The following is a 23474-nucleotide window of genomic DNA, read 5'->3' on the forward strand; positions in this document are numbered from 1 at the left end:
AAACAAAAAGATATGAAATTGTTGTGCAACATGATCACTATTTTTAAAATTGCAGAGAAAAAAGGAGAAAATTAACATTAATGACTGCATATAAACAAGGACAAAATTTTTAAACATAATTTTCTATATTTTCCAAATTACCTATAACTTATTCATTTATTTTTACTCTAAATTTTTATGTATTTTTACTTAAATTTCATGACATTTTATTAAATTTATATAGAAATACAGTTTTAAGAATCAATCAGAACTAGGGTACCTGGGTGGCTCAGTCGGTTAAGTGCCTGCCTCTGATACAGGTCATGATCCCAGGGTCCTGGGATCAAGCCCTGAGACAGACTCCCTGCTCAACAGAGAGCCTGTTTCTCCCTCTGCTTGCCACTCTCCCTCTCCCCCTGCTTGTTCTCTCTCTCTCTCTCTCTCTGTCAAATAAAAAAATAAATTAATTAATAAATAAAATCTTCTAAAAAAATCAATCAGAACAAAAAGACATAATGAAAAAGAAGTCTGGTCTCATGTCTCTCCAATTTCATTCCCTAGGACAACTGTTATCTGTGTTTCGTGTTCAAGAGTGTGTAAGAGCATAGGATGGTGAACGTGAATATAGCATTTCACTGAAATAACACTATACTGATCCATTCAGGCAACTGGCACTCTTAGAAACACCTTTACACATATGTCTTAGGCATACATGTCTCTGAGCACATTCTAAAGAACCTAGGACAGGGTGCCTGGGTAGCTTGGTTGGTTAAGCTCCCAACTCTTGATTTCAATTCAGGTCATGATCTCAGGTGTATGAGATCGAGTCCCATGTAGTGTTCCACACGCTGGGCATGGACACCGCTTAAGATTCTCTCTTTCCCTTCCTTCTGCTGAACCCCCTCTATAAAGAAAAAAAAGAGCCAAAGACAACTATTTTTAACTCTTAACTGCTCTTACAGATGTTATCTTGTGGGGCCTGGGTGACTCAGTTGGTTAAGCATCTGTGTTCAGCTCAGGTCATGATCCCATGGTCCTGGGATAGAGCCCTGCATTGGGCTCCCTGCTCAGCAGGTTCTGCTTCTCCATTTGCCTCTGCATCCCCACTACTGTGTACACTCTCTCTCTCTCAAATAAATAAAATCTTAGATAAAGGGGGCACCCAGGTGGCTCAGTGGGTTAAAGCCTCTGCCTTCAGCTCAGGTCATGATCTCAGGGTCCTGGGATGAAGCCCCGCATTGGGTTCCCTGCTTGGCAGGGAGCCTGCCTCCCCATCTCTCTCTCTGCCTGCCTCTCTGCCTACTAGTGATCTTTGTCAAACAAATAAATAAAATCTTTAAAAACAAAACAAAACAAAAAACAGGGGCACCTGGGTGGCTCAGTCACTGGGCGTCTGCCTTCAGCTCGGGTTCTGGTCCTGGGGTCCTGGGATCGAGCCCCACATCCAGCTATCTGCTCAGCGGGAGGCCTGCTTCTCCCTCTTCCATTCCCCCTGCTTGTGTTCCCTTTCTGGCTGTCTCTCTCTCTGTCAAGTAAATAAAAAATCTCCCCCCCCCCAAAAAAAAAGAACTTACCTTATCAGTAAATAGTATGTTCATATTTTTATTTCTTAATTTATATTTTAGAAATTATCTATTGATAGCCTCCTGGAATGAATGAAGATATGGCATTTGCTCTGTCCATTATTCCTCTCTCCTTATCCACTCACGGTAGTCTTTCATTTTCTTTTTTTTTCAAATTAGCATTCCAATTGTTTTTAAAGATTATTTATTTATTTTAGAGAGATGGAAAGAGAGAGCTCAAGCAGGAGGAGAGACAGAGGCGGAGGGAGGGAGAGTATCCTCAAGACTCCCCACTGAGGGCAGAGCCTGACTCAGGGCTTGATCCCAGGACCCTGAGATCATGACCTGAGCTGAAATCAAGAGCTGGATGCATAACCAACTGAACTACCCAGGTGTCCCCAAAGTAGCATTTTAAATCCCTAAGCTATGTTTACTAAAAAAATATTATTCCTTGCAGAGCCAAGTTACATAATAGAATTCCTTTTCTTAGACAGTCTTTTGTTTTACCTGTGGTTAATTAAGTGCCTTGTCTTTTTCACTTGCACATTTTGCTATATATATATATATATATATATATATATATATATATATATATATTTTTTTTTTTTTTTTTTTTTTTTTTTCCCTCCATGATATCAGTTGTTCTTAAATCCTTTTCCCTTAGAAACATTTCTTCTGGAGTTTGCTAGTTTCTTTCTCAATATGGATTGGCTTCTCAGCTGCACAGTGATTCGCCTAGAACATCTTTTAACTGCTCTCCCAGTCTGGACCCACTTTGTCCTAGATCCCATGCCTCCCTCCTTCTGGATTTACTCCTTTGTTTAGCTGGGGTTTTCTGTTTGTTTTGTTTGTTTGTTTTTGTTTTTCATCACCAGTGGCATCTTTTAAAAGGGTGTTCGGAAGGCAATTTTTAGGAGTTCTTGCATGTTGGAAAAATGCCTTTATTTTGTCTTTACAATTGATTAGCTGAACACGGACTTCTACGTTGAAAATAACTTGGCCGTTTTCCTCTCTCTGTGCATGCTAACTGGATTTTTTTTTTTTTTAAGATTTTGTTTATTTATTTGACAGACAGAGATCACAAGTAGGCAGAGAGGGGTAAGCAGGCTCCCTGCTGAGCAGAGAGCCGGACATAGAGCTCGATCCCAGGACCCCGGGATCATGACCTGAGCCGAAGGCAGAGGCTGTAACCGACTGAGCCACCCAGGTGCCCTGCTAACTGGATTTTTAAAAAATCTTCCCTCTATGCCCTGTATTCTGTTTTTCAACCAGGTTTCCATCCTTCTGTCTGCTTACTTCCATCTCTCATTCATGTTATAGGCTTTTCATACTTGCCTGGTAGAAGCTTGGGTATGTGGCTGGGATATGTGGAAATTAGACAACTGGATGGTGAGCCACTCTTTTTCCTGGGGTCCCCTGAATATCAGGATGTGGTTCTCTTTCCTCTAAGCTCATTTAGTTTTTCTAGAGGATAAATTCTACTATTTTTTTGCTTGAGGAGCAAATATCCAAAGGCCAACATTTTACATTAGGAGAAGGGAGGGAGCCCCAAATTAAATGACTCTGTATGTACAATTTCAATGAATTCCCTGGTGTTCAACTAATTCCCTCTGCCTCACCTTACCTCCTCCCACTCAAGTCCTGAGACTCCCTGCAGTTCTAAGGAACAAATAGGCTCCCATCTCTTCTGCAGCACCCCCTGGGTGCTTTTTAGCCCGTGGCTTCCTCTACTTTGTCCAAAATTTGTTGAAATCTTCTGTCTGCCAATATTTCCTTTTCTTTCTTTATCCTTGTAGATGATTTATTCTTTTGTTACCAATTTTATTGAGATTTGAAAGTGAGAAAAGATTGATGTATGGCCAATTTGCCATACTGAGCAGCAAACCATGTATTACTTTGAGAATAGAGAACATAAACTTTAAATTCAAATAGCTATTATGACCATAATTACACAAAGCAAGGATATTCTTTTTTTTTTTTTTTTAATTTATCTGATAGACAGAGATCACAAGTAGGCAGAGAAACAGGTGGAGAGAGAGAGAGGGAAGCAGGCTCCCTGCTGAGCAGAGAGCCCGATGCGGGTCTTGATCCCAGGACCCTGGATCATGACCTGAGCCAGAGGCAGATGCTTAACCATTGAGCCTATTTAATACTCATTCTTGCAGACTTGTTCTGAGACTGGGCTACTTCCGTTGTGTCAAAGTTGGATCCTCTTTTAAGAATCAACAGACTTACAAATATTATATGGAAAATGTCTATAAAAATTCCCAACTTAACAACTCTTTGTGAATTTTATTTTTCCTTATTTTGTAGATTCTTTTATGGAATTATCTTGAGGTTAATGTCAAAAAGTGTAACACATGTTTTGTGCACAGAACAGTTAATGATATAAATATCTAAAAACTGGAACCCCTTCTTATAATTCTCCCTCTTTTCAGTTCCTTTCCTTTATCCCAGGTACCCTAATTCTTGTCATCTCATCTATATTCCTGAGGATGGGGGGGTGGCAGAGAGAGAATTTAATAAGTCACTGTTTCCTTAGTATGAATTGAAACAATATATTTCTCCTTCTCAGAGCTTTTGGCTTTAAAAGAGGACTTGTGAAAAGGAGAAATCTCTCCAAGATTTTCCTACAGTTAAATCAAGAGTGGCACATGTCTCATGCCTTAGATCTTAGGCTCCCATATCAAAATCCTTACTATGAGGGTGCCTGGCTGGCTCAGTTGATAGAGCATGTGGCTCTTGATTTCCGGTGTTTTGAGTTCAAGGCCCACATTGGGTCTAGAGATTCTTTGAAAATAAAATCTTAAAAACAAATCCCTACCAAGGAGTTTCAGGCATTGCTGCCGTGGGTGGGAAGGTATAAAAACAAATTTACCTTCTTACCCCATCAACTAATAAATGACCGTGGAAAAGCCTTTGGATCCAAATCCTAAAAGGGCAACTTGCCCTTTGGTTTCTTTGAGTTTGGCTTTGGATACAGGCTCTGAAGGGACAAGGATTGGTGTCCCTTTCCTCACTGAAGCCCTTTTTTCAGCCCTGCCCTTACCTCCTTCCTCAGTCAGCCCTTGCGAAGAAGCTTACCAGTAAATGTATCAGAAAGTTCTGGAGATGGCTCTCCGAAGGAAGAAGGTACATGTGCTTCTATCAACAGATAATATTAAACTTGAGTCATCACTGTCTAATTTTGGGTTCCACGTTTCAAGTTGTACGTGCCAAGCCATTTGGTCTCACACTAGTCAGACACATGCATTGTGAATCCCGGACTCTCATTTCATCTGGGTAAGTTTCTGTGTGCTTGTGTAGGGACACCTTGCTTGGGTTATTGACCTTAATGCGTCCTTGCCCTTCGAGAGAAAAGGGAGAGCACCGGTAAAATGTCTCATTTGTCACTGAATACTCAATAATTCGCTACCTGGCACTGGGCCATACACATAGCCACCCAAAAGAGATGTCTAGAGCACATGAAAGGACTTCTAATGAAGTCAGCTAGACTCAGTTGAGTCCAGCTTTTTACAAAGAGACTTTGCTGAGAAAGGACTGGAAGTTCTAACATCCTAAAAGTGTTCCAGGGAAAAAATATGGCCAGTTAAAAAAAAGCCAGTGTAGCAAAGCTCCCAGCCGGAGCCTAAGCTGCCTCCATCCATTGTAAGGATCTTAGATGATCAGAGCGTAACAGGCAGGCTGATAGCTGGCCCTCCCAGGACAGAGAAACCTATGAGCTCATCCTACTGCAAAAAGGGTCAAGCAGGCCAACCTGGGCCCATGAACAAGCCTTAGTCATCAGTGAGAAATGGTGACGCCAGAGACAACACAATGTCTGCCTCTTGGATTTGACCCCAGACCAGCTCTAAATGTGCAAAGGCACTAAGCAAGTCACTTGATCATGCTCACACACTAGGCAGCACAGCTTAGAGCCCAGGTTTTGAGGTTACCAGAGATGGGGTCTAAGTCACAGCTCCACTTCCTAGATAACCATAACGTCTGTAAACTAACTTCTATTTCCTGACCTGTGAAGGAGAGATGGAATATTAACCTGCCAAGTTGCTGTGAAGATTAAATGCACCTGCACCAGAAACCACTCAATGAAGGATGGTGGCCTTCATCACCAAAGCCAACGCTAATAGAATACAGTTGACCCTGTTACACAGAGTGGGTGTTGGGGTGCCAACTCCTGAGGAATGGAAAATCCATGTATAACTTCTTACTCCCCCAAAACTTAACTACTAATAGCCACCTGTTGACTGAAAGCCTTACCCATAACATATATAGTGGATTAGCATGTATTTTATACATTGTATGGATTGTATACTACATTCTTACAATAAAGTAAGCTGTAGGAAAAATATTAAGAAGATCACAAGAAAGAAAAAATAAATACATTTTCAGTACTCTACTGTATTTACTTAAGAAAACCCACATATATGCGGTCCACACAGTTCAAATCCGTGTTGTTCAATGGTCAACAATAGCTCATTGATAAAGTTTCTTCCAATTCTAAGAGTCCTTAACAGTTTTGGGATTATAATGTTGATTTCTAGAACAACAAAACTGAATGATAAAATCAATCCAATTAGATTACCTGGATAAAAATTAAGGGGCATATTATCTCCTCAGGCAAATAATATATTCTATGTTAATAAAAAAAAGAAAATTTAAAAAAATTAGGTGGCATATTATAATGGCCTAAAGATTACTACGTTGATCTCAAAAAGGTTTGAGAATGGTAAGAAGTATTTCAGGACCATACCCACACAGCTCACCACCATCTCCTATTGTTGGGATCAAAGGAGTTTGCTTTCTACAGTTTATAAGTTTGTGGATCTAAACCAAACCCACATTCTGCTCTGGGAATGCATGTTTAGGACAGACATGAATCACAGCCCTGGGCTCTCTCTTTGTCTTAGAATATTTTCCATGAAAGTATTCTTTTCACTTTGTTGAAGGACAGGATGTTCTAAATCAGTGAATCACTTTTATTTATAAAATAGAATGGATGAGGTGACATCAATGAAAATGGCAGAATAAGGATCTTGAAAAATCTTCTCTCCACAAAAGCAATGAGAACAAAGGCAAAAACTGTCAGAATCAACTGGCTTGTGCTATTTCACATTCCAGGCTGCTTGTCCTGGATGCCTAACCTGAACTAAAATCAAATTATTTTTGACTGAGTCCATCCTTACTCATAGTAAACAAATCATTATTAACTCACAGCATTCATTTAAAACCTATATTTCAAGGGAGACAGAGTTATTACCCAGTGACAAAAAATCCAGGTGTCTTGACTGCTTGCTGCCAAAGTCAACTATTTCCATTCCTCCCATCAAATAAGAAAAGTAGAACTAGCCACCTCCCATTCTGTACACACACAGAGCCAAGAGAAGAGACAATGGCCGACAGAGAGAACACACTGGGCGAAGACGTGAAGCACCCTGGAGAAATGGGACCTGATGTGGCTCAGTGGAGACAGCTGAACAGCCAAGGGAGCAGGCTGATATGCTCCACAGAACCCAAGAGAAGGTCAAGAATTTTAGGCATGAGGCCCCTGTGAGGTGGGAATGGAAGGTGGAGAACTGGTAGACCTCCTCTCTTCAGGTCCCTCCACCTCCCCCGCTTCCTGCATCCTAAGCAGGGCAGGGGGTGCATTTCTGGGGCAACTGCACCAGACAACTGGATGCAGGAGTCCCAGGTACGCTGAGGGTAGGAGCCTTTACCAAAATTAAGAATTAAGTTAACTTCTCCACACACCAAACGGTGAGACCCCCAGCCTTTTCCCTGACTCAGCTTCCAGAACACTGGCAACTGGCCTATACACCAAGCCCTGGCCTATATGCCAAGCCCTGGCCTATACCCCAAGCCAGAGGCCGAAGAGTCATTTTGAAGCTACTGACATGTGCAAAAGAAAAGGCCCAGGGGATACCCAAAGGAAAAACCATGTCCTCCTCCCATCAATCCACTGTGAAATACACTGGACATAATCCCCATGTGCATTAGCGTCCTGTGCCCCCAGCTTCTAGGGAGGGCCACCTTCCTAGGCTTGTGGTCACATCACTCCAACATCTGCCTCTGTGACCACACTGCCTTCTCCCCCTTCTCAAACCTCACCCTGCCTCCCTTTTATAAGGACACTTGTGAGTGCATCTAGGACCCACCGGAGAATCCAGAACCATCTCCCCATCTCAGGATCCTTCATGTCAGCAGGGCGGTCTCTGCCACATAAAGTAACATTCACAGGTTCTAAAAATTAGGACATGGCCACATTTTGGGGGCCATTATTCAACCCAGCACACCATCCACATACAAAAAGTTTTCAGTCAGCCTTTCAGTTTCTCACATTTGATTGTGGGATCAAAATTTTTTCACCTTTGTTGGCTATCTGAACTTCTTGTTACATGAATGGTCCACTTCTGGCCTTCATCTGTTTTACTTTTCTTTTGAAGTTTTTCCTCTAGATTGTTAAGAGAAGTTTAAATAAGGCCATTAGCCCTTTATCTGCTGGATATGTTGAAAATAAGTGTTCCGAATTAGCCTTGTTTTTTTTTTTTTATTAAAAGATTTTATTTATTTATTTGAGAGAGAGACAGGGAGAGAGAGCATGAGTGAGGAGAAGGGCAGAGAGAGAAGCAGACTTCCCGTGGAGCTGGGAGCCCAATGCGGGACTCGATCCTAGGACTCCGAGATCATGACCCAAGCCGAAGGCAGTTGTCCAACCAACTGAGCCACCCAGGCATCCCCCGAATTAGCCTTGTTTATACTTTGTCTTCTGATATACAGGAAATGTTAAATGTTGTGTGGTTAAATCAAATACTTCTTCTTTGCAGTTCACCCACTGTCCTGATCTCAGAAAATCTGCCTTACCCTAAAATTAGACATAGACTAATATATTTTCTTCTGGTTTTATGCTTCATTTAATTCTTTTATCAATATGAAATGTACTTCATTATGTGGTAGGAAGACTCGAACTTAATTTCTAAGTTATTTAACCAATTGCTCAGCAAAAAATATTCTCTTCCTTTCCTTACTGATTTGTCATACCATCTTTATCAAATACAAAAATCCTATATAGTCTAGGGTCTGTTTCCGAATTCTGTTATCTAAATTCCTCTTTCAGATGTTCACCGTATATCTTTGTCTCCCTGGAATTTTAGCTACAAATAGGTAACTCAAGCCATCAAACCACCCCAAAGTAATTTCATATTGCTTTAGTCCTTCAAAATATGTATATAATTATTTATTTTTTTGGCATTCTACTAGTTAATTATCTAAGGGAGTACATATTTACCAAAACACATGGCTATATATTTGGAAATCTGTAGAAACAGGAAGGCATTTTCACATTTTTGAAAGAAACCAGAGATACTTTTCCTTTTTGTTGTAAATACAATGATCTATTGAACATCTCTGATGATTTTACTAATTAATTAAATGAATAACTACCATGTGCCAGCCATTTTTCTAGGTGTTATATATACAGGACAAAAACAGACAAAAGTCTCCTCCTACCTGAAGCTTACATTGTGGGAGGAGACAGATAAAACAGGATAGATTAATGTCTGAGAGTAGTGTATCATATAGTGATGAACAAGATGGAGAAAAATAAACCAAGGAAGGGGGAACAGGAAATTCTGAACAGGTGACTGTTGGTGACTTCACTGAGAAGGGGATATGAGTCAAGACCTACAGAAAGGGAAAGAGCTTTTACTTTTCTTCTATACCTTGACACAAATGGGTTCTTTACTTTGAAGTCCCTGGTATATCTTCAGATATACTTTAAGTGTATCTTAAATCAATTACATTAATCATTCATTGCTTATCTACTAAAATGATCAAAACATTAATCTTGATATGTCAAAATGAACCACTGCATATTTTAAACATCAAATTCATCATGTTTTAATTGTCTGCAATATACTTACAGGAGTGAAGCAGCCTGTTGGAAATCTTTGAACTGTAGAACGAAATACGAAGCTCCTATGTGGAAAAAAAAAAAAAAAAAAGATGTTCTAAATCTATTTTTTAATATGGGAACATTGTTAATTTATTTCCTGTCTCTCACTAAATATTTGAAAATGCTAATCTAGAGATGATGGGCATAAATAAGGTTTAAAAGCCATTAGTATTGGTTAAATATATAAATTAAAAGGCAAGAGTGAAATTATTAAAAGCAACTTAATAGGTGTATAGTTACCTGGAAGCGTGCTTGGGAACCGGTGCAGGAAGTAGATCGTATTGCCCTGGTGAGAGCTTAACTGACTGCAGAGAATGGACGAGGACACCAAAAATAGATTAATACAGGTCTTAAGCTCACTTTATCTTATTACCTGTCATTTGTAATCCTTTATTTTATGACCATACAGTGTTATGTCATTTATTCTCAATCTTAATAGTGGGAAAAGTTCATTTTCAAAGATGAAACCTGAAAACATTCAACAAATAGTCCTTCTTCATGGTAAACTTTATGATAGTGTGCCTGAGAGGGTGCATAGAAGAATTCTGTAAAATTGATCATATTTTAAATGTACTAGACCTAACAAATCCATTCAACTACCATTTGATGAGCCTGCTATGTGGGTAGAGCACTGCTAGGTGTGGTGGGGAACATAAGGGTAAGGGAGATATGGCCCCTGGCCAGTAGGAGTGTGAAAGCACATACACAACAATTTTTTTTTAAAGATTTTATTTATTTATTTGATAGAGCAATGAAGAGAGAGCACAAGTAGGCAGAGCGGCAGACAGAGGGAGAGGGAGAAGCAGGCTCTCCACTGAGTAGGGAGCCCAACGTGGGGCTTGATCCCTGGGCCCTGGGGATCGATTAACTGACTGAGTCACCCAGGTGCCCCTATGTAAATAATTCTAATATAAAATACTATAAATAAAATGATAAAAGACAAATTGGAGACTTGGGAGTTGGGAGAGATTAAAACCAACTAATGACCCACACCTAATCTCACATACTCAGCGGTGAAAAACTAAAAGATTTTCCTCTAAAGTCAGGAGCAGGACAAGGGTGTTCACTCTTTCCATTCCTATTCAACATAGTATTGGAAGCCCTAACCAGAATAATGAGGCAAGAAAAAGAAATAACAACCTTAGTGTCCACTGATGGAGGAGTGGGTAATGAATATATACATCTGATAAAAATGCTATATATGTGTGTGATCCTATGTATGATCATACTTGTGCGTGTGTTTGTGTGTGTGTATCAAAGGAATATTATTCAACTGTGAAAAAAGAAATCCTGCCATTTGCAACAACAGGGTTGAAACTGGAGCATATTTTGCCAAGTGCAATAAGGCAGAGAAAGACAGATACTGTTTTGTATCACTCATATGTGGGCTCTAACGATCGTACCTCAATAAAGCCAGGGGTTGGGGCGGGATAATTAAATAAATAAATCCACCCTAGTGGTTTAAAGATGGCAAAGACTGAAATTTGATTGGGGTTTCAGGGAAGGCAGAACTTCCTCGAAGCGGCCATGGAGGACACTTTAAGGAGGAATGTTGCAAAAGAGACTGTCTGTCCATTGCCAAGCTTGTTGCAAAGTACCTGGAAAGCTCCGTCGTATTAACCCAGGAGTATGTGACTGAAGGGAGTGTCAGGAAGTGGTATGCACAGAGACTGGGGTGTGTGACAGAGAAGAGAAAGAGAGGGAAGGAGAACTAGGAGGCAGGGGAAAGAAGACTGACCCAATCTCCAGAAATACCTAGGTTGAAGGAGCTGGCAAGAAGGACTTGTGTTACAAAATCCTGGAAAGAAGCCTCCTGGAAGTGAACAATCTCCCCCACCCCTATTATTTTAAAACCAGGTTTAGAAATACAAGGCTGCCTCTGCCGAAAATGAGGCATCCAAACCCTGGCATAATCTGCTACAAGGAAGTTCAGCTGTTATATTTTGCCCCACAGCTGTCTTTCACATTTTAATAACGTTTTGATTGCAGGGGCAGCTTTTTGTGGCTACAGTGATAATATCAGTAAATACAGATTTTATGATGAAATACATACATTGTCCTGATGCACCTGTGCCTTGTTAATTGTTCACTGGACATAATAAACACCAAGGAAACATGAGTTTGTTTGTTTGTTTGTTTAATCATACCATGGGAGCACAGGAATGTATTTTAAGCCAGCGCTTTCTTTGGGGTCATAGCATTTCAGTTCAGGTCACTATCTCAGAGTCCTAAGGAGTCCGACCACAGGCTCCACGCTCAGTGAGGAGTCAGCTTGAGATTCTTTCTCCCTCTGCCCCTCCCCCTGATGGCACACTCACGCTCTTTCTCTAAAACAGATAAATAAATCTTTTTAAAAATACACAATGAGTTGTTCCATCTACATTTTGCATTTCATTATCCTAACATTTAAGTCTCTAGTTCCCTATAATATTATTTGTCAGCCCCTCTTTGGGCACAAGTTTTCTCTCCTTGGGTATTTTGTCAATGCAAAACCATTCTGTTGAAAATTCCACCAGCCATTATTTTTACCATGCAATGCTTTTCAAATTAACATGTCTTCAAAGACATCATCTTCACAGCTATAAACACAGCTAACAACGATCAATGAATCACCAGATTTTCTCAACATTAGTCGGCTCAAGTCATGATCCCAGGGCTGCAAGATCAAGCCCTACATCGAGCTCTCTGCTTAGCAGAGAGTCTGCTTGGGATTCTCTCTCTACCTCCCCACCCCCATTCTCTCTCTCTCTAAAATAAAAATAAATAAATCTTTTTAAAAATTAAAATAAAATAGGGGCACCTAGGTGGCTTAGTTGGTTAAGGGTCTGCCTTTAGCTCAGGTTATGATCCCAGAGTCCTGGGATTAAGCCCTGTGTTGGGCATCCTGCTCAGTGGGAATCTGTTTCTCCCTCTCTTTCACCCTCTGACCCTCTCCCCTGCTGTGCCCTTACTCACTCTCTATGTCTCTCTCAAATGAATAAATTTAAAAAAATTTTTAAATAATAAAAAATTCAAAAATAAAATGGATACTTTGGCTCATTTCTTCCCTTTGGCTCATTTTCTAAGTTAATAGGGGTGTCTTTCCAGCCTGACAATCTCTCTTTGATCTGAGAGTTGGGAGAGGCGGAATCGCCAAATTTGTTTCCTTTTATGTGAGCTTCATCTTCCAAGGCAAAAGCCTGGACAGAAGTTTGAAGCAATTTAAAAATTTTGTTTCTGATTTTCATGGAAATGTTCCCAACCTATGAAGTAAATAAGATAAGTTTTTAAATGGAAAATGTAATGAGATAAAATAGAAAAAATGTTGGAAAAAATTTTGATTTCTTTACAAATGAGCATGATTGGAAAGAATATTACTTGCTTGCATTCAAAGTCTACAGAAAGAACAAAATAATGGTAAGTCTCCTTGTGCCCTATGTAACCCTTACTTCTCAAATGGAAATCACTGTTAATGATTGCTTAAATAACTCTCAAGAAAGGAAGCATTTAATATCATATATAGGTATATCTGTTTTCATTCATACAAATGGAATTACACTATAAATATTGGTTGCTTGAGTATTTTATTAATATGTATCTTGGAGATGTTTCCATATCAACACATAGATTCACCTCACTATTTTTATTTATTTTAATTTTTTCTTAAGATTTTATTTATTTGACACAGAGAGAGAGATCACAGGTAGGTAGAGAGGCAGGGAGAGAGGGGAAGCAGGTTCCCCACCAAGCAGAGAGCCCAATTCGGGGCTCGACCCCAGGACCCTGAGATCATGACCTGAGCCGAAGGCAGAGACTTAACCCACTGAGCCACCCAGGCACCGATTTATATGCATTTTTAAAGAGATTTTATTTATTTATTTGTCAGAGAGAGACGGAGACACAACACAAGCAGTGAGAGCAGCAGGCAGAGGGAGAAGCAGGCTCCCCCACTGAGAAAGCAGCTTGATATAGGACTTGATTCCAGGACCCTGGGATCATGACCCAAGCTGAAGGCAGACACTTTACCAATGGAACCACCCAGGAATCCCTTACTATATGCCTTTAAAGCTGCTAGGAATTACCAAATTACCTTCCAAACTACTTGCAACAATTTGTATTATACAAAACAGTGTGTGAGAATATGTTTCCATACCCCGTTTGCCAATAACGGGTATCATCAAACTTAAACGGTTGATCATCTGACAGGCAAAAAAAAAAAAAAAAGTGTCTAGCTGCTTTTGTTCCTTTGTAATTATTTAATTATTAGCTGAAGCCAAGCATCACTTTGTGCCTTTTTTTTTTTTTTTTAAGGAACTGGTATGTCTCTTTGTGAATTGCCAGTTCATATCCTTTCTTCATTTTTAAACTAGACTATCTATTTCAATTGGATTATAAGAGAATGTGACTCTATTCCAGGAAACAATATTGCACTGTACGTTAACTATCTGAAATAAAAATTAAAAAAAAAAAAAAAAAAGAACATGACTCATTTTTACCCTTCAGTGCAAAAGTGTGGAAGCCGCATGGTCACTGACTCACTGGCTATAGACAGGGGCGGAGTCACTATCTTCTTCCTTTCCTGTGCATGGTCAGGAGACTGGCACAGACATAGCAGGCTTCGGGTTGTTCAGGAGCTCCCCAGCACGCTGATTTCAAGTTTATACTTTAACATTTCCCATTTCAGTCATTTGATCCATGTTTTTAGTTGAAAACATAAACAATGGATGTAAAATGGTACCAGATTTATTATATTCTGCAAGAGAGAGATGCAGGATGGCACAATTTTTCTGTAAAAGCATTTGGCAATGCATCTCTAAAGACTTAGCTGCATTCCTTTCCCCAGCTACTCCACTCTGTGACTAACAGCAGAAAATGCTGAATACATCAGGATATGTCCTTCTAGTAGAATACTATGCAGCTATTTGAGATGATGTAGAGAACACATAAGGGTGTGGAAAAGATTCACAGTATATTTCTAAGGGGAAAAAAGGTCTGGTTTCTATTAGTGGTGAGCTAGGTTATTTGGATGATGAGCTTTCTCACTGCAGACAACTACTAGAAATGAGGAATAAAATATTAAAAGCAAATAAGCAAGAGTTTTTAAAATGACAAGAAATTGCTAAGCAGAGAATAAGGAAATTTAAGAACCCCAAAGCAAGACATAGCAAGAAGCCAGAGAGGTTAAGTGGCCAAGTTTTGCCCAGAGGATGTTTGCTGGTTCAGACTAAACTCAGCAGAAGAGCAGAGCTGCATTTTCTTATGAGGATCCGGAGGCCAAACCTTAGGCCCATCAGTGATGGTGATCTAATGGGGGTCCTACCCACAGGAATTAGAGACCTTAGAAGAGCACTTTCTGAAAGTAAGCCCTCCCATATCACCCAATGCTAAGAGTCTGTACACAGAGTTGCCTTGGTGCTAAGCAGAATTGAAAAAGGGGGAAAAATCTACTACTGAGAGACTGTAACTATGGACTGGTCCCTTTCACAAAGTGCCATCCCTGGAGTGCCCCAAGAATACATGAGCAGTGTATTTCAAGTGGCCTCAGATTGGCAGCTACCCCCTAAAGCAGAACCAAAAGCAAGCCTTCCCTGATGGAAAACACTTTCATTTAGGTCTTAGGGTTCATGAAAATCAGTTTTGAGGATCAGTGAACAATGTACACAGGGTCAAAGAAAATCACACATCCAAAGAAACAAATAGAGTAAGACCCAGACAGATATCAAAGAGCTGGATAATCGTTCATTCATTCCACATTCAATGCATATTAATCATCAGACACTGCTCTAAAGACAAAGATGTAACAGTGAGTAAAAAAGATAAATACTCATGTCCTTATGAAGCTCAATGGGGGAAAACAGACAACAAATAATAAATGCAAAGTACAAGTAAATTATAAAGTGTATTGATGGCTACAGATGCTAAAGAAAAAAGAAGGGCAGGATTCCCTCCTAAGGTCAGGAGTGTCAGATGGTAAATTTAAATGGGGCTTATTGAGAAGGTAACACTTGAAGAAAGACCTGAAGAAGGAGATGGAGTGAGCCACGCAGATAGATGGAATAAGAGCATTCCAGAAGAAGGAAGATCCAATGCAAGGACAGGTGCAAGTGGCAAGCTCAAGCAGCAGCCAGGAGACCAGGGGCAGGAAGAGAGGGAGATAAAGCCAAGTCCCAATAAACCTGCTGACCCTGAGAACAGCCACTCAGAGGTCACACCCACTGTCACAAAGGTTCTCCATCAGGAAGGAGATGGGTTTGGTGGTTAGTTGGTTGGCTGGCTGGCTTTATTACCCCCTTCTCACTCCCAGGGAACATTTGGCAATGTCTGGAGACAGTTTGGGTTGTTACAACTGGGAGGGGGATTGCTAATGGCATCTACTTAGTTTATGGCATCTAATTATCCAGGAATGCTGCTGAACATCCTACAAAGTTCAGAACAGCCCCCACGACAAAGGACTATACCAACCAAAAATGTCAATAGTGCCAAAGTTGAGAAACCCTGACTTAGACATACAAGTGCAGAGGTCAAGAAAGCAGTTGGATACACAGGTTCGGAGCTCAAGAGAGAAGTCTGGGAAGGAGATATAAATTTGGAAATCTCCAACAATTAGATGGTGTCCAAAGCCTTGGGGCTGAATGAAATCACCAAGGAAGTGAGTGTAGATGGGGAAGAGGGTCACGGGTGCTCCTACATGAAGAAGTCAGGGAGAAGGGGCTGAAGGAGGTGAGAAGAGAGAAGAGGGAGGGCTGAGGATGAGGACTTGGGGTTTTGGAAAGAGGGGAGATGTGAGATAAAGCCACTTGCAAGAGTGGCCGAGAAAACACCAGGGAAGTCTGTTCAGTGGCAGGAAAGGTGAAGAATTTAAAATGAGGCCAGTCATTCAGCAACATGGATGCAGGGACTAAGTTCCTAGAGACTTGGACTTAACCAGTGTGACAGCCTTGCTAGACAGGTAAGATAAGCCCCCTGGGCAGGGACTGCGGGTGTGTGCATGGGGACTCTAAAGTGACAAGGACCTGAAGCTCCGCAAGGAAGGAAAACATCAGAAAGTCAGAGGCACTGAGAAAGGAGGTCAGATCCATGGATTAGGGATGGGGAGGACAGAAAAATTTGGGGAGGGGTTAGGGTGCTAGGGTGAGCGAACCAGAAGATTAGGAGAGGGTGAGAAGAATGGGTTGCCTGCAGTTGAGACTGTGGAGGGTTAAAATGATTGGTCTTGAGAAACTCTAAGGAGTGTAAAAAACAAAAAAACAACAAAGCCAAGAACCCCAACCGAACCAACAAAACAACTCTAAAGAGCGAGTGGCTGAGGCAGAGGAGAATTCAAGAAACTGAAAAGCCAGGTTGTTGGAAGATCACACACGGGTGTATTGAAATCATGACAGGTGCTTTGGAGAGAGTGGGGCTCGAAGGAGCTGAAATCATCCAGAAACGATTGGGAGAAACCCAGGGGCCACTGGAGGATGGCAACAAGGCCAAGAGATGCTCATAACACTGTAGACAGGGAGAGACACAGCCCCACATCTGCACATATGTCCTACAACATAAACCTATTACTCCTCCAACATAAATACAGAAAGAATTATTGTAAAAATCATAGGGCCATCTCAAACATTCTTTGGAAAGAGCCAGACATAGATGAGTATACAAACATGCACGCGCGCGTGCGCGCGCACACACACACACACATCCACATCTGATCAGAGTCTTTGATACAGATGCTCCAGTGAGTTACATGCATCAGAATAAAGGTGTTGAAAATAGCAAAAAATTTCTTACAAATAAAAAAAGCAGCACTAATGCGGGTATAAAGTGAATTTTCTATTAAAAATTGTGAAACTGGAGAATATAGTTCCATATTAATAAATAACAATGTCTACTCTATCTACTTCAGATTCAAATTATTATTTCACTGAGCTTTGCGTTTAAAAAAAAAAAAAACAGAATTGTGAATTTTATTGGTGAGTAAACAATGCCACATCTGAATGTCTCTCCTCCTGAGAACATTGTCGTAGATCCTTTGAAAACAGCAAATTAGGCAAACATCTAATTCTTCCATTTTCTATAGCACAATCCTTTGCGGGAAGTCGGGAGAGAGAGGAGAAAGAAACAGAAAGAGTTTGTTTTCAGGTTTTATCTACCCCTCTGGTTAAGCCAAATTCTTATGGTCTTTTAAAGCTTTAGATTTTGCTTAATACCAACCTTCTATGTTTTCTCCTTTCATCAGTGGGCCTTGACCTACCCTCAATAACCCGTAAAAGCAAGAAGAGAGGAAACAGAAGGGCAGTAAACAGTGGTGCAGAATGAGGAAGGAGGATTCTGCCCTGGGGGTGGCCAGAATGATTTCACATGTAGCATGGTTACCCGATACTGAGCCATAAAAGTCAGCATAATTTAGTGTTTGTATTCATCCACTGAAGCAAACAGGATAAGATTTACCCAATGAACATTTATCACTCTGCCCTGTTTCAAAGCCATAATTTGCAAAACAGTAGAAGGGTTTCCCTGTTAGCTATGACAGGCTCATCCTGCTGAAAATGTCTTGTCCATCTCCACAACCACAGCCCTTGCATATAATTCAACCTCCAGTGGCAATACATTTCTTCTCATGTTATCACAATATTCTGATAAAGTTGTAGGGGTTGATACTAATACTAGCTTCTTTATAAATGGGAGGCCTGGGCCTCATGGGTGGCTCAGTCAGTTAAGCATCTGCTTTTGGCTCAGGTCATGATCCCAGAGTCCTGGGGTTCGAGCCCCACATGGGGATCCCCGCTCAGTGGGCATTCTGCTTCTCCCTCTGAGGCCTCCCCTACTCACGTTTTCTTACTCTCTCCCTCTCTCTCTCTCTCAAATAAATAAATGAAATCTTTACTAAATGGGAGGCCTCAAGTCCCCAGTCCCAAAGGCCAAGTTACAAGTCTCTCTCTGCCAGCCTTTCACAGTGTTACGCCCCTCCCTTGAACACCTCCCTTTATACACCCCCGAACTCTGCCGCTCGTTCACAGCTGGAGGCGCTCTGGACAAGGCACCAAATTGGGCTCAGAAACTCAGTAGGTACTGCCTTACCTACCCTATCTATGTGCCTTTGAACAAGTGACTTAGTATCTACTCACTATGGTTTTCACATAAAAAATAGGGGTAACATCTGTTCTGCCTATTTCAGAATGCTGGGGAAGAACAACTATGAGAATACGTGGGGAAACTCACAGTAAGCTATTAAGAGCCACATAAATGTCATGTATTATTCAAGGTCCGGCTTGGGTCCTACTTAATCTCGGGAGCCTTCCAGCTTTTCAACTCAGCCTACACTGAATACCCCTGGCATTTCCTGCCATGCTATTTATCTTAGCACTTGATATATTTGTTCTTGTATTCTTACTCAAATACTCCCCAGTCAGGAACATCTTCTCTGCACAGAACCTAGCCCAGGACTGGAAGCACAGCAGTGCTCTTATTTCCAGTGTTATGAATGAACTGGCAGAGCAGAGCGTAGAATGTGACCTTCCTGGTACCGCAGGGCTCACTTCTACAAGACATTTTTAAAAAGCTTTCCCTATGGTATCTGGTTATATTCACACTCTAATTAAAGGGCACTACTTACTGGAAAAATCTTCTCTTTGGAAGAAGAGGGTACACTGTATGAACTGCCTGAGGAAATAGAAGTATGGCCCAAACACAGATAAGTTTCCAGAAGCTCCCCCAAGTCAGGGGAATCCCTCCAAGAGTGCCTGGAGAGGGAACAGTTTTTCCCATGTATTCTCAGGTTAAGGAGGCCTCACAGGAGAAAATCATGCTGGACGTGACGTACTTGCAAATCAGGAAGCCCTTGTTTGATTTCTGTAGGCAATAAGGCATCCTATAGGTTTTCAATTTCCCCTGGGGAAGAGGCACTCAAAGTTCATAGGATATTCTCCTCAGGGGCTACTAGTAGCTTTTCCACCAAAACCCAGCTGCTAGGAACACCTTACCTGATCTTTGTAAACTGGCGTGCTGGCACTTGACCTCGGTTTGTCTTTAAATGAGTATGAGGCCAGCTGCTTCTTTAACAAGTCCAAGAAGTCAGGAGGTGCGTACAGGGGAAGGTCATTTAGTACCAGATTGTTTCTTTGCACAAGAGGTGGTCTTTTCCTTCCTTCATTTTTAAAATTGTAGGTTGCTATCACTGGATTTAATAGGGATTCTTCAATGAAAGTTTTCAAGTGGTAAGTGCCAGGGATAGGAGTATTCTGTGGAAAATTGACATCATTTTTCAGATCAGTGTGCAAACTGGTAACAGCTCCTAAAACAGCATTCTTCGAAGGGTCACTCTTAAGAAGCATTACTTGCTGTTTTAAGGTTTAATAAAATTTTATCAAATATAGTAAACACTCCTGACAGAACCCTATTTCAAGAGAATCATGATCCTTTCCTTTCTGAGACAGTTGCTGGATGATAGCAAATGGGTTGCGGCCATAGTTGGAAGTTATTAACTTTTTAAAAAGTAACTTCAGAGATACAAAACCTTGATATGCAATTGGGCTATAAATGTCAGGTCTCTCTTGAGACCACTCAGGATAGTTTCTTGACTAAAAAAAAAAAAAGTTAGCCTACTTCTGCTGGGTGGGTACTACTTGTTTCTCTCTAGCCCTCAAATGAGAAGCTGAAAAATAAGAACATGAGACTGAGGAGGAGCTGGCAGAACACGTGGTTTCATCAGCCCAATAGGAGGTTTGGTACTTTCACAGCACAGCCACAGTGTGGCTGCATGGCCGGACCTACAAGCTCAGTCCCTGCTACTTTTGTGGCCGAATTTCCACTTAGCACCTGGCTTGGTTCTACCATTAAAATAAGTTCCATTTCAAAAAAGTTTTGGCCCATGGGCCCCTCTCTTATGAAGGGTCTGGACAGGAAATACTTCTACAATATGGAAATGCTATCTCTTGCATAGGGGATCCTCTGGTCTTTTTTTTCATCTATTACCACCTTGCTTTCCTAAGTTGACCATCTTAACAGAACTTCTCACAAACTCGATACCATCTAAGATAAAAACTGAAACTCAAACCCCTTTTATAGAATGGAGGCGTTTTCTTGTGTAAGCTCACAAAGATCATAAACTAGATTGATCTTATCTAGATATCCTGTAAAATACCTAGATTCCTGGAGTTGTTTTATTTTGTCCTGCATCCAAATTTTAAAGTTAGTTTCTCAGTCAGATGCTGGTACTAAAAATTATAAATAGGGGGGTGCCTGGGTGGGTCAGTCATTAAGCAACTGCCTTGGGTTCAGGTCATGAGGTCCTGGGATCGAGCCCCGCATGCAGTTCCCTGCTCAGTGGGAAGACTGCTTCTCCCTTTCCCTCTCCCCCAGCTTGTGTTCCCTCTCTCACTGTCTCTCTCCCTGTCAAACAAATAAATAAAATCTTTAAAATAAATAAATAAATAAATAAATAAATAAATAAAATTGTAAATAGGAAATAAGGTCCACTGTTTTCTTACAATTCTTAGTGACTTAAAATTTTGATTAAAATATCAATGGAAATATGAATAGAAAGAATAAAAACACACATACTGTTAATGCTATTCTCCACCATCCTTCTCTTTCAACAGATGATGTCTTTCGCACTGGTTTCTATTAACAAACATAAAATGTGCTTACTCATTTGAGAGGTGATCCATGGAAGTTAATTATAAATATATTTTATAAAACATCTGCTTGACAAAATCAATACCTGTGTCAAATTGATCAGCCTGAATTAAAATAAAACTACATAATGATAAATTTTGCCTGTCATATTTCCTTAAATTGCTATTTTATGACTTGAAGTGCTTCTAAGTTCCCATCTAAATTCCCTTTGGAATTAAACAGCCTCATCTCAAAAGACATGTCATAAGGAAAATTAGATGTGACAAAAAAATTTGGTGTTCTTATGAAGGAAAGAGTCATGTAATTGACCAAAATTGTATCATAATAGATTTACGGTTAAGGTTATTGGGCTGGAAGTTCAAGGTGAAAGTGCATAGTCATCAAATTAACGTGATATTGGGATACAAATTCCTAGTGATATGGCAAATGTTGAAAACTGCCCTTTCCTGTTTTTATACACACTATCAAACATGTGTAATACAAATATGATACAGCTAGTTTTCTCAGCTTGTCTAGCCAGATGTGACACTAAAGAGGCAGAATGACAGAGAAGCCAGATCACCTTGGGCTTGAACTTGAGCTCTGTCACTTACTAACTAGGAGCACTAGGTAAGTTACTTAACCCTTGCGAGCCTCAACTCCCTCTTAGAAGTATAAAAATAAGGCATAAGAAGGTTGGCATGAGAATAAGTCATTATACATTTAAAGACTTGGATCCAAACCCGGTGCTCAATAAATGGTTCCCTTTATTTTTAGCACCTCACCTGCCCAGTTAAAAAGCAGATGATTTTGGTATTGCTCAGTTTCCAAGGACGCTCTTGGTTTCCACCTTAGGTACCTTATACCTATTTATTATTATTCCACATTTGTTTCAGCTTCACCACCAACAGAACACAGTTGTATAGTTTTTTCCTTTTGTACTACTTTCACTAGGGTAAAGTCATTAAAACAATAAATTGTATTTCCATTTATAATGCTTTTGTTATTACTATAAAATGTTATTTTGAGCAACAATGCATTAGAAATAATAATCAGTAAAACTGATATAATTCATTCTTCCTTTTTAGCAACTTATACCCACTCTACTTATGAGTATCTCTGGGCTTTAGTTTTACTATGAAATGTGCATTTCTCTAAAAAACAAAACAAAACAAAACCCACTGTTTCTTACACAGTGCTAAGTCTGAATTTTTCCCTATATGTTCCCTTTATTAGATTTATGTTGAATCTTCTCTGTCGCACATTTACAGTCACAGAAATCAAACTTTCTCAGGCAGGTCAAGACAAGTCTCCCACCTCTACCGGGGACCAGGAAAATGAAGTGGGAAGAAGGGAGAAGTAAACAGTACTTCTAAAGGAAGGTCATTGGCAGCTGCTGTTTTGTTTTGCCCAAGGCAAGCCAGCTAAACTCCACCCACTCATCACCGCAAATTCATTTTAGGGCTGAAGCACTTTACAAAAGATAGGCTAAACATCTCTTGCCCAAACATATTTAAAAACTAAATGAAGGTAGTTTAAGATATTTTATAAATACTAAAATACCAGACAGGGCACAACTGTGTGCGTTCGGCTACGTTAAAACCCATCCTCTGGGCAGAGGGGGAAATGAGAGCAGTTGTCCAGAGCAGTTGGTAGTAAGGAAGAAGTAAAGGAAATACAGAAAATAAAGGGTGAATGGAAGGAGGAGGAGAGCAAGGGGAGGGGAAATAAAACCAAGTACACTCAGATAAAGATCAGGACCACTGGACCGCTGGGTAGGTAGAGGAAGGCAGGGAGAGGTGCGAAGCAAACCAAGGGGCGCCAAGGCCCAGCGTTAGGGAGACGAGAGAGTTCGACCACCGGAGCCGAGGGCGGGGCGGGGGGGGCGGGCATGGCAGTCGGTATTCGGGGCCGAGGGAAGTCCGTCTGTACCGTGGAGGTGACTACCATACTGCCAGGTGCCATGTCTTCCCTTAGAGAATTGGAGGTGATGGCGATGATTGGCTGATCCATTGAGGCCTCCTCGCTCCGTCAGCGTCTGGTTGCCAGGAGGCGCCTGGGGCCCTGGGCTCCCGAGCGTGCGCAGGGGACCCGCCAGCTTTGTGTCCGGTGGTGTGGAGGGGAGGCGGGCGCACCGAGGCCCCGTGCCCTGCCGCGTGCACAGGAAATCGCTCCCCGGGTCACGCACACGTGCGGTGAGGGAGGCGCAGCGGAGCCCTGGGTGGGTCGCTGCCACAAGGGAGGCTTATAAAAGACGGTTTGTGGGAGCCTGAGAGTACCACAATCCCCCCGGCCTTTTCCAAATTACCCACACCCCCCAAGCTGGGAGACAGTGTCTTGTAGGCGTACTTCGCTTTAGCGCCAAAAATCAGCCCTAGCACCCACTTTCTAAGGCGGTTTCTAAC

At 41.1% G+C, this 23474-nt stretch overlaps 1 protein-coding gene across 1 annotated transcript in view; it reads right to left on the bottom strand.

The window, feature by feature from the left end:
• The window catches only part of STPG4 (sperm-tail PG-rich repeat containing 4), a 38457-nt gene extending 15284 nt beyond the window's left edge, over window positions 1-23173 (bottom strand). The window contains 5 exon segments of the mRNA XM_082747011.1: window positions 9458-9512; window positions 9730-9794; window positions 19437-19694; window positions 21016-21075; window positions 23017-23173. Coding sequence (XP_082603137.1) covers window positions 9458-9512; window positions 9730-9794; window positions 19437-19694; window positions 21016-21075; window positions 23017-23082 — 504 coding nt within the window. The 5' untranslated portion in view covers window positions 23083-23173.
• Window positions 23174-23474: the final 301 nt, after the last annotated feature.

The sequence above is a fragment of the Mustela nivalis genome (assembly GCF_964662115.1).
Source record: "Mustela nivalis genome assembly, chromosome: 8".
Lineage (NCBI taxonomy): Eukaryota > Metazoa > Chordata > Mammalia > Carnivora > Mustelidae > Mustela > Mustela nivalis.